This window comes from Phaethon lepturus, unplaced genomic scaffold (assembly GCF_000687285.1).
Source record: "Phaethon lepturus isolate BGI_N335 unplaced genomic scaffold, ASM68728v1 scaffold43992, whole genome shotgun sequence".
In the NCBI taxonomy this organism is placed as follows: Eukaryota; Metazoa; Chordata; class Aves; order Phaethontiformes; family Phaethontidae; genus Phaethon; species Phaethon lepturus.
In genome coordinates, this window is record NW_010523433.1 from 14,172 (window position 1) to 26,088 (window position 11,917).

At 40.0% G+C, this 11,917-nt stretch overlaps 1 protein-coding gene across 2 annotated transcripts in view; it reads left to right on the forward strand.

Moving 5' to 3' along the window:
• Positions 1 to 11,716, forward strand: part of HNRNPM (heterogeneous nuclear ribonucleoprotein M) — a 21,800-nt gene extending 10,084 nt beyond the window's left edge. The window contains exons 5-15 of one of the 2 annotated variants that reach the window (XM_010282118.1): positions 467 to 664; positions 1,064 to 1,217; positions 2,308 to 2,357; positions 2,670 to 2,730; positions 4,744 to 4,845; positions 5,433 to 5,477; positions 5,883 to 5,957; positions 6,436 to 6,534; positions 9,280 to 10,061; positions 10,362 to 10,413; positions 11,283 to 11,716. In XM_010282118.1, the coding sequence (XP_010280420.1) occupies positions 467 to 664; positions 1,064 to 1,217; positions 2,308 to 2,357; positions 2,670 to 2,730; positions 4,744 to 4,845; positions 5,433 to 5,477; positions 5,883 to 5,957; positions 6,436 to 6,534; positions 9,280 to 10,061; positions 10,362 to 10,413; positions 11,283 to 11,446 (1,782 nt within the window). In that variant the 3' untranslated portion in view covers positions 11,447 to 11,716. The remainder of the gene's footprint in view (positions 1 to 466; positions 665 to 1,063; positions 1,218 to 2,307; positions 2,358 to 2,669; positions 2,731 to 4,743; positions 4,846 to 5,432; positions 5,478 to 5,882; positions 5,958 to 6,435; positions 6,535 to 9,279; positions 10,062 to 10,361; positions 10,414 to 11,282) is intronic. The other variant, XM_010282119.1, reaches the window with a different exon arrangement.
• Positions 11,717 to 11,917: the final 201 nt, after the last annotated feature.

Below are 11,917 nucleotides of genomic sequence, written 5' to 3' on the forward strand. Positions count from 1 at the left end.
GGAAGTATTGCCCAAACCAGTCTTCTTGAAATTTCACACACTGTATCTTGTCTTGTAAAGAAGTCTAAGCGCAAGGTAAATGAATTGTTGCATTGTTTTGAAGATGCCAAGAGTTAGTTGGCACTTGTCTTCCAAAACCTTTCCGATGCCGTTCTGGGTTTATTGGTCTTTGGACTGTGAGGTTTATTGTTGGTATTCAGTAATAGATAAACACTTTCAGAATTGGGGGAAATGCATGAGTAGGAATAAATTGATAACTTGAAGGATGCTGGCATATTGGTTAAAAGAAAATAAATTAGTGGATGACAATGATATGTGAAGTAGTTGGCTGGAATTCCATAGGGAGCAGATAGTCCCGCACAAAGGGGAATCCCTTCTTCTTTTGACTGTTTTAGTCATGTCACTAAATGTCCATGCATTTAGTGGAATACAGAGGGAACAGAGTACGTTGTTTCTGTTTTTGCAGGATCCCGATGGTGAGCATGCCAGGAGAGCAATGCAGAAGGTCATGGCAGCAGCTGGTGGAATGGGTATTGGTCCAGGCCCGGGCGGCCCTGGCATGATCAATATCCCGCCAAGTATACTCAACAATCCCAACATACCCAATGAGATTATTCACGCCTTGCAGGCAGGGAGACTTGGAAGCACTGTCTTTGTTGCAAATGTAAGTGCTTTGTAATCCATGCACAGAATATCTGGGTCTTAACTGAGTTAAATCTAATGAATTGGAAGAAAAGCCGTAGACTTTCAGCTCTGTTCTAGTAAAACCGAGTAGTAACTCGGTAACACAGTAACTCTGTGGCTAGTCTTGTTGATTCTGTAGTGAAGCTGTAAATTAAGATGTATCCTGTGTGTTACGGTGTCTGATAATTTGTGTTTTTGAACAAAGCCAAGAAGGTTGCATTAAGCTCTGTAGCATTCTTTATTCTATTTAAATTTTCTCCTGTCTCTGTGAAGACTGTGTTTCTTAAGATTGCTGATATCAGGAAAGGAAATGTAAGAACACTAAAGCTGTTCTTTGGTGGAAACCTTTGTCATGCTTCCAATATCACTTGTCTTCCAGTTGGATTACAAGGTTGGTTGGAAGAAACTGAAAGAAGTATTCAGCATGGCCGGTGTTGTGGTTCGGGCGGACATACTAGAAGATAAAGATGGCAAAAGTCGTGGGATCGGCACCGTCACTTTTGAGCAAGCTATAGAGGCTGTTCAGGCTATATGTATCCTTGAAGAGTCATGATGGGAAATAATAGGCAAATAACTCCATAAACAAAGCAGGATGAAAATATAAGTTGTAGTATTACAAGTGAGGATATTGCCATGCCACAGACAGTCAAGTCATTGCAGTGGATGGAAAACATAAGGAAAACTGAAAAAGAGGAAGAAAGTCTATCTTGAAAGAATTGTCGCTATTTGCACAGAGTCATTAATAAAGTGGATTCTCTTTTCCATGTAGATATATGTGTTTCTAGCCCATATAGTGAGTTTCTGTCTCTAGGTTGTAGCTAGTATTAAAATGCAATTTCTGAGGAAAGATTTGTCTTAAATTCCTGTGATGGAGGTAAAGGAGGAATGCAACAAGTCCATTTGCAATGTAAGATGGCTTGACCTAGTGTGTTCCTCTATTCCCTGTGTGCTTATACTGTGCAAGTGATGGTTTGCTACCTAGCAATCCGCAAAAACCAAACCACAACAAAGTACAGATACTGCTGTGTGCATGATCTCTCAACTTGTATGGTATGGAAAGGAGGAAAATATTTCCCTCCCAAAGTTTCTCTTTCTATGTGAATGTTAATTCCATTCTGCATGTTGCACCTAATAAGGTGAGCCTTGTGGGAGCAAGATGTATACAAATTTCACATGATTCACTAGTGTGGCATACTTCAAAATGTGCCTATTTGTGGATTTGCAAATTTTGAGAACTTTTGCACATTTTCTCCTGTTTTAAATGGCTAAAGCTACTCATGAAACATTTAAACACCTAGGCTGCTTTGGAGTCACATTTTGAGTGATCTCTTAATGAACTGAATCTTAACTGGAAGAGTATTTGTAACTCAGGTTTTAATTTTAAAAAGCCATTCTTTGAATGTTCAGTTATTTGGATTTCAAAGCTTTTTACTTTTGGAGAAGGCAGAAGGATTTTTGATAATCTGTCAACGATAGCTTAAGAAGCGATGTTCTTAAGCTTCTTTAAGCTGGAGAGGTGTGCCTTTCTGACTGGGTTTTTGTACTCTGCATCAGATAGCACTTAAAGCTTTAAGACTTTGCGTGGTTCTAGTGCTTGAACAATGATCCTTAATGAAAAAATAGCGATGTTTAATGGGCAGCTGCTGTTTGACAGACCAATGCATGTAAAAATGGTAAGTATGTTCAAATTTTTACTGCTTTTGGAACTGGTAGTTGTACTCCTGATTTTGGATGATGTGTGATTGGGTCGAAATATGGAGGGGGGAAATGTGCGTCTTGCCTAATTTCTAGTGATGTCAACTCATGCCATCGGGGAATTAATCGGGTTATTTCTGATTATTTTGCTAAAAGACAATCATAAATACAGTGAAGATTGCTTTAGCTTTAAGTTTCAGTGTTTTAATTAAAAAAAAAAAAAAGAGAGGGGTAGCAAGGAATAGTTTTTTACTTTTCTCGCAAAATTTAATGTGTTGAATTGTGTTTAGGACGAACGAGCCTTTCCCAAAGGAGACTTCTTTCCTCCAGAGCGACCCCAACAACTTCCTCGTAAGTCTCTCCTGCATGACTGAACATGTTATGTTTTTTATTTTGCTATTCAGCAAATGGGGCTCAATCCCAGCCCCAGTAGACTCTGGTTCAAACTCTGGAAAGCTGCGATCCAAATGGTCTGAATAATATCAAAGTGGGAAGTAGTAAGACAACACTGAGCAGCTTTTCTTTTTTTATTTTTTTTTTTTTGGATACTTCTTTCAGCTCACAGCTAGAAGCTTATCTTAAAACAGTATCCCATTCATGTTCTCAAGGCTTCCAAATCTCTCAACTGCAATTCAAAGACCCCAATGCCTTGTTAAACTGCTGTTAATAGTGGGATTTAATGGAAACATAATTAATCAGTCAATAGGGAAAGTGTGCCTCCTTTTACATGACGGTATTCTGGGTATCTAATGTTTTTCCTTCAGTTGAAGGGCTGAATTGAGGACCTAAGAATCTTCCAGGCCTTCAGGTGTATAAGGGGGATCTTATCAATGTATGTAAATACCTGAAGGGAGGGTATAAAGAAGAGGGAGCCAGGCTCTTTTCAGTGGTGCCCAGTGACAGGGCAAGAGGCAAGTAAGCATAAACTGAAACACAGGAGACTCCATCTGAATGTAAGGAAACGTTACCGTGAGGGTGACTGAGTACTGGAACAACAGGTTGCCCAGAAAGGCTGTGGAGTCTCTGTCCTTGGAGATACGCAAAAGCTGTCTGGATATGGTCCTGGGCAACCAGCTCTAGGTGGCCCTGCTTAAGCCAGCGGGTTTGGAGTAGATGACCTCCACAGGTCCCTTCCAACCTCAATCACGCTGTGATAAGATACTGAAAGTATTGAACAGGAAGATTCTGGGTTGGAAGGGAAGAGCTAGAGGCGGAGAACACAGGCTTAATTTGTTTAAATACAGCAAAACTATAAAGTGTGGCTGTTAACGTAACTGTGTTAATTCAGCCAGTTGCTGTTTTCTTAGGCATGGGAACCAAACCTGCTGTGTGCTGCTAACTTGCACAACTTTAGTGATCATCCATCAATCCATCTCTTAATTAGTTCCGTTTTCTGTGTATCTGTCAAAGCCTTGTTCAGCAGCAGTGTCATTCATGGCTTTTATTGCTGCCTTGACTTTCTATAACGGTATACCTCTTTGTCCAAGAGAAAGCCATTGGGTTCCAGTTTAATTATCTTTGTATAAAACTCAACAAATACCAACGGAAGCCTGTTTCTTGGCCTTTATTGGGGTGGGGAAGGGGTATCTTGTGTTGTTTTAAAACAAGATTCAACACTTCCTGTGTTTATTATGCTGAGCTGTAAATGAGGAAGTCCTCTTCTCATAGACAAAGAATGCCATTAAGCTGTTGTTTGATATAAGTGCAAGCAGAGAACTCTTTCTTCCTGATTAACTATAAGGAAAATATGAGGGCTTTTTTTTTTCTTTCTTTGGACTGGGGAATCCTTAATTCATTTGGGTACAGGAAGATTCAAATTTATGCCTGGGAATTGATATACTTTGTTTGCTCAGAGAAGAGGCTGGCTGTGTGCTCTGAATTCTATAGGTGGCTATCATAATGATAGGTTGAACTTTGTGGTTAAATTCTTGCCTACAAGGGAAGAACCTTGGCAAAGGTGGAAATAAGCCATTTGTCAATTAAGGGTAATACTGTGCAAAGGTTAGAAGATCTTTATACTAAATTGCCCACTCTATTCTCCTTAGATTGAGGAGTTGCACAAAATAAGCAGTGTTCTAGCCAGTATTTTTCAGGAGTCAGCTTAAAACCAACCAAACAAGCAAGTTTTCTCAGTAGTAAGATGGAAAATGGATTATGAGAAAAAATACTGGAGATAGTTTTTAGTGTATTTCAAGACACATCTACTCTGGATTTACTATACACTTTCATGCTTTAAATACACCCCCCAAAGTGGGAACACAGCAAGCTTTTTGGAGAATGAAAGTCAATTACTTAAGAATAAAACTTGCTGTTTTGTCAAACTATGGAAAGAAGGCTTTTTTGATATCTGAATATTTTCTTCAGATGGTCTTGGTGGTATTGGCATGGGATTAGGACCTGGAGGTCAACCTATTGATGCAAATCATTTAAACAAAGGCATGGGAATGGGCAACATGGGACCTGGAGGTAAGAAGATTACTCCTATGCTTTTGTTTCATGAGAGCTTTAAGCTGTGTAGAAGGTAGATAGCTTTGTTTTGCCTACACAAAAAGTTGAAGTGTATTAGGAGTGTTAAAAGCCAAATGAGTTTTTGTTGAGCTAAGTAATGAGCTTGATAATGGAAACTTGAATTTAACCAACTGCTCCATTTTTTTTTTCACTGTGGTCAAGACACAGCTCTCATTTTCTGACTCTTGAGCATGAGCAGCAGACACTGCAAATATACATTAAACTTTTAAAACCATCTGTCACTTTTAACACTTATTAGTGGGCTTGCAAATCTTTGTTTAGGATATGTTTAAATAGAACAAGTTTTAAAGAGCCACCTAAAAAGTAGCACACATTCAGCTTTCAATTTATAAATGCCTATGGGTTTTTCCCCTTTGCTGCTTTATTTTCTGAGAAGGAATGTTGCAATCTACTCAGTTATCACATGTAAGCTCTTCAGTCCAAACAATGGACATGTTGTATGGTCTCTATTTCTACAGCCAGTCTAACGGCTGAACTTCTATAGAATGACATCTGCTATATAAAGCTTTCTCTTTTATTTTGAGGAATGGGAATGGAAGGCATGGGCTTTGGAATGAATAAAATGGGAGGTAAGCTGTGTTTTTTGACTTGTATATAGCTTGGGCTTTCTGAAAGTCATGTAAACATAGCCATGTATGTCTAGCAGGCATTTGTGTTCTTTGAAGTTGTCACCAATTTAATAATAACTTGCTTCTTTTTGAGTATTAATAAGACTGCTGTAGGTGTATGGGGAAGGGTTAATACCTCAGGTGAAACAGGACCAATGTTTTTGTCATGCAACTTGTTAAAACTGCTCTTGGTTTAGGAGAGATACCGTGTGACCAAATTCTGGCTGAATTTTGTTTTGTGAATCTGCGATACGGAGTTGTCTTGGTGCCTGTGGAAACGTTCTGTGAAAGCAGCTTATGTGGGTGAAGTGTACTGTTAAGTTGAAACGCATTGCTAAAGAATCCCTGAAAAATACTTTCTTTTAGGAATGGAAGGTCCTTTTGGTGGCATGGAAAACATTGGTCGCTTCCCAGCTGGAATGAACATGGGCAGAATGAGTGGTAGGCATTATTTTCTTTGTATACCCAACTCCTGACTTGTGTTCTCTGAAAATGTGGCAGTGGAGAGACTCTCTTAGATGGTCATTTTTCAGCTTCTCAGCTTTTATTGGAAAAACTTAAAAGCTTAGAGCTGCCATGGTGTCCACAAGTCACTCATGGCCTCTGAGCTGCAGAAAACAAGTGATTCCTTGAGGCTGACTTGAAGGACTAGTTCAGAAAGAGATAAATTGTGTTCTATCCATAGTCACCAGAAAGACTCTCCAGGGCAAAGTGGCTGCATCAAATGTGTTTGTCTATATTGAGACGAGTCCTGTTTTTTGTTTTTTTTTGGTCTCAAGAAGACATGGTAAAATGATAAGGAGAACATAATAAAAAAACTTGCCTTGCTGTTAATCTTTTAAAATTATGCATGTATTAAAACGTCCTCTCAGGAGTCATTTAGACACCCTGAAGAACGTATCAAACTTAATCTTTTTAGAGATGGATCGTGCCATGGGTGGAGGATTTGAAAGAGAATTTGGAAGAAATGAAATGGGAATGTCTCGTAGTTTTGGAGAGACCTTGGAGAGAGGAATAGGTAAGTACATGAAGCTAAGTACTTTTATTACCCGCTTCTCATACCTGAACTGTACATAAAAATTGTGCATGCTTTGTTATACCAAGACAGACTATATTTTATACATATTTGCTGTAATAGTTTGGTTTTGATCAAACTCCTAAGAGCTGTACAGAAGGCAGATACACTAGTAATGATCTGTGAGGCTGCATAATGGAACTTTGGATGCGACAGAAAACCTTCTGACAGTGTTAATGCACTGCCTTATGCCTTGAAACTTCATGCTAGACTTCCATATATGTGCATGGCAAAGAGCAAGATTCTGAATGATGTGTGACCCAATCCTGTCACTAAAACATAGTCTGCAGCCTGGACAGTAGGGAGGAAAAATACGGTGAAACCTTAATTTCCTTCCCTTCCTCCTAGGCTTTTTTAGGAATCTGGGTATAGACTCGTACATCAGATGACCGAAGAGAATGCCTTACTGTGCAACTCATGCAGCACTAAAATTAGTGCTCTTCTGTTGGTCTTTTTGAACCGCAGTGGGTAACAGAAGGCTGTCAATATAGCAAATAACTTGGTGTAAAATATTACTTGAACTGAGCAAGGATAGTGCAGTGCTCTTCTGTCTGTAGCAGCTTAGAGACGGCAAAACGTATTAAGCATGCTTTGTGGAAAGATTCAGAAGATGGGACATTTTCAATGTCTTCTGTGAGCATCTGTTCCATGTGTGTACAGCTTGATTCAGCCAGTTCCTGAGATTGCTCTGTTACCGCTGTGCTCTGTTAATGTGATGCAACATAAATTAATTTCTAAAGAAAGTGAAATGCAGTACACTGCTGGTACAATTCTTTATAAGATTGGATCACGTCTTCTCTTTTTTAATATGTTATTAAAAAAAAAAAGCGTACCTTAAAATTAAGGTTTCAAAGCAGATACAATCTTCAAAAAACTCAAACCACTTAAAGAAGCACTTCAGTTATGGTAACTCACTGCTTTTTATATATATATATATGAAATAATGCAATAAAAATAGTTTTGAGGGAGGTAATCTTTAAATAGATAAGCAATATTATGCTTTAAAAGACTTCTGAAAAAATTACTGGAAGACTAGAGAAAAAAGTAATTTTAGACTGTCAGCTTTGCTGGCAGTTGTCCATTTTTGAAATGCTACTGGTAAGATACTACATTCTTTTTTTTTTAGTGAAAACAAAGTCCTGCTCCTTCCCGCTGCCTGTATAACAGTTAGCTTCCTAGCAAGGTGCCCAGTGACTCTCCAGAAATACTGGACTATTTCAGTAATGAAGTACTGAAACCTGCAGGTTTGCTCAAACAAAGCTGAACCCAAATATCTCAAAAGTAGGCAGACCTTCTCCCCCCATCCCCCCAATTTACAGAGTTAATTGTATTTGCTTAATGACTGAATCACAACATTTAAATACCCAAGAGTTGGCTCTGCCTGCCTGCACCGGATTAGCCCTCTTCTGGGAAGAACAAATACACAACACTGCTGGCTTTCAGCCAAAGAAATACTAAATGTTTATTGCTGTTGTTTCTTCATTTAAAAAAAAAAAAGCCAACTTGCACAAGTATAAATGTCATGTAACCCAAAACCATTCTGTGTTATTTAAAGTACTTCTGAAGCTTGAAATACTGAAGCAGGATGAGTGCTGTTCTTAAATGGGGTTGCTTCAGTTTTCTTGAGCATAGGTTTACCTTAGGGCTGCATATCTTATTTCTCTTCATCAAATATATGTAGGTAATTTAAGTATGCATTTTCTTCAAGGCTTCTGCCTCTCAAATAGGAATCAAACCAAACATGATACACTTTTACAGTGCTGCAGTGCTAAACTTGATTTGATAGGTAAGCTAAGGTCCTTCGTACAACAGCAAAATGGCCTAAACTATAGAGGAATGATCCTTTTATTGCAGGAACTTGAAGGCTGTCTAGCAGAGTCAGGACAACTTAGTCAAGGGATTTTATGTAGCAGCTATAGAAACTCTATTCTTGCTTGTGTTTTATGGCACTGGCAACCTTTTTATATTTTTATCCACATTAAAAGGCCAACATGCTTTGTGACTTTATAATGGTCATTCTGTTGTGGTTCGTGTGTGGAATTTGCTTTCTTTTTCTTGGAGCTCTGGTGATAAGAGGGCTCTTAGGTTTGGGCAAGCTTTTCTTGTAGAAGCCTCTCCCTGGCTTGGCAGAAGCAGTGTGAGTTGCGTGGCAAGGATGATGCCATTCCACTCCTCTTCCAAACAATCTGTATTTGAACTGTGATTTCAGTTACTAAATTATTACTCTTGCTGTGTAGTCCCCAGTGTACTGCATAGGACAGCTAGCAGCTAAGGTTATATTTAAAAAAACTACTTCTGCCACCTGATCTTCCCCTAGGTTTGCATATGCCTTCAAAATTCTCCCCCCTCCCTTTTTTTTTTTGGAAGGCTTTCTTTGTGTGTACAGAAGTTAAGCTCCTTAGCAAAGGGATAAACTTTTTTCCATCCCAGCTATAATACATGGTCTGATGAGATGACTGCTCCCTGAAATCATGTGTTGTAATCGTGATGGTCTGCGTAACAGCAGTACTCTTCTTACCATCTGAAATAAAGCTTTGCTTCATATCCCACAGCAACGGAGCGCACAGCTTGCAGTCACTCTTCTGAATGATGATAAAGCTTAAAGGATTTCAGTAGTGTAAGCGTGCGTTAAGGTTGTGGGTTTTTTGTCCCTGTGTAATTACTGATAATCTGTGTGTTGTGTTCCAGGTGGTGGAAATGCCAGCATTCCTGGGATTGAGAGGATGGCACCTGGCATTGATCGTATGGGCTCGGGAATAGAAAGAATACCTTCCGGGATGGGGCATGGGATGGAAAGAGTAGGGTCAGAAATAGACAGGATGGGTCTCGTTTTGGATCGCATGAGCTCCAACGTGGAGCGAATGGGTTCAGGAATTGACCGAATGGCCCCTCTGGGCATAGATCACATCGCTCCTAACATTGAGAGGATGGGCCCAGCGATTGAGAGAATGGGTTCTGGCATAGAAAGGATGGGTTCTGGAATAGGCTTCGGTATCGAGAGAATGGGTGCTGCCATTGACCGCGTTGGCACCACTATGGACAGAATGGGATCAGGCGTAGAACGTATGGGTTCTGGCATGGATAGAATGGGTATAGGTATGGAGCGTATGGTCCCTGCTGGAATGGGAACTGGAATGGGGCAGGTGATAGAGAGAATGCCAGCTGGTTTGGATCGCATAGGTGCCACTCCTATGGAAAGAATAGGAATAGATCGTATGGGTGCTGCTAGCATGGAGAGAATGGGCTTGGAGCGCATTGGAGCCACTAACATGGAAAGAATGGGTCCTGCTATGGGACAGGGCATGGGAGCAGGCATAGATCGAATGGGACTTGCAATGGGAAGCAATTTTGAACGAACAATGGACATGGAACGTGGAAACTTTGCAGGCAATTTTGCAGGCTCCCTTGGAGGAACTGGAGGACCTGCAGCTGGGGTGGCCAGAAAAGCCTGTCAGATATTTGTGAGAAATGTGAGTAGCCTTCTTCCTACCTCTCCTTCCTCCTGAAATTAGTTGGTACTGACATGTTGCTCTCATCTGTGCTTGGTTGACTTCAGTCAGACTGTCTAATACTGGATGCTGCCAAAGGTGGAGTTAGGTAGGCTTTTGTGAGTTGAAGCCGTTTCCTTAACAGGAGAAGAGCTCTCTGCATCTGTAAATGGATGCTGAACATTGGCTGTCCCAGGATGGAAATGACGTTTTGGAGAGTTGGCAGTGCTTGCAAGCTGTTCAGCAGATCCTCAGTAATGGTCTGTCCTTCTCTTTTCACAGCTGCCTTTTGATTTTACATGGAAAATGCTGAAAGATAAATTTAATGAATGTGGTAAGTTACTTTATCTCTGAGACTTGAATATGAATTAAACAGTAATTCCTGACTCGGTATGTTCCTGACACTAGTGTCTTAACTAAAATTTCACTCGGACTGAATGAAATACTAGCTCTTAACATTGACAAGTATTGTGAGGATGTTTACCATCCCTGCTATACCAGCAAGAGTTCTGCAGTGTTGAAGAGAAATAAATGCCTGGCCAGTCGGTAACCCACTTAACACGTGCTTTTTCTAAGCATTTGTACCCTTCTCCATCTCAGGGGCTGGGTTTATCATGCAGATTACCTCTTTCTGCAACTACAAAGAGGCTGGAATGGAGATACGAAGTCCTGAGAACTGTTGAAAAAGCACCTGCTCAGATTCTTTGTATCTAAATGAACATAATTGTCTGGGAAAACTGTCCTTAAAAAACAAAACACAAAAAAAGGAGAAAATACTGAACTCGGCTACTGACTGGTGTGCTGTTCAGCTTCAGGGAGTTTTTTCGTGGCAGCGATTGCTGTGCCCAGACCTTGCTCCCCAATGTCTGATGGCAAAACCAAGTCCCAGCCTCATCAGTTTTGATGTCAAGTGTGCGTTGACGAGTTGGATGGGGCTTGTTAGCTTGTGCTTTGCTCCATTCGTCTACTTCTGGTGCTGCTGCTTGAGTGAGAATTGAGAGAACCAGTTTGAATCAATTAGTCTCTTAAAGTGAGAAAACTTCTTTAAAACAATGACTTGGTGAAGTTGTCCAGCTTTATGTTTCAAAGTAGCAGTAGCTTCTGGAGGTGTACTTTCTGTGGGTTAAGGTAGAGAACTGTGGTTTGACAGAGTTACCTGCTACCTGCAAGGTTAAACAAGACCCTTTCTTTTCTTTTTTTAAGGTCACGTGCTGTATGCTGATATCAAGATGGAGAATGGGAAATCTAAAGGATGTGGTGTGGTTAGATTTGAGTCCCCAGAAGTAGCTGAGCGAGCCTGCCGTATGATGAATGGGATACAGCTTCGTGGGAGGGAGATTGATGTGCGAATTGATAGAAATGCTTAAGTAGTTGCCTTTTTAACACTGATACCAGATTTTTGAATTTGTATTTTTTCTTGTTAACCATTTTAATTTGACTGGATGTAAAGGTGTTAAAACAATTCAGTTGCTTTCTGGAGTAATTTTAATTACTTTTTTAACAAATGGATTTCCATTTTACTGTTTTTTGCATTGAAACTGCAATGTGCACAATCTTTTTTTGTAGTTGTGGCATCTTGTTGACATTACAGATGTAAACAGTATGACTTTGATAATAAATGCAAGTTAAAGATTTCAGTCACAGCATCCGTTACTGGCAGCACATCCTATGCTTGCAAAAATACCTGTAAACTGAGCTCAGTAAACTAGAATTTGTATTCTCTTGTGAAGTGTCAAGAAAGAATGTTCCTCTTGGTGTTGTCAATTTATGACAGTACGAATTAGTCTTTAAAATGATGCATTCGCGTTACAGTTTGAATGTCTTCGGGGTGCAGGGGG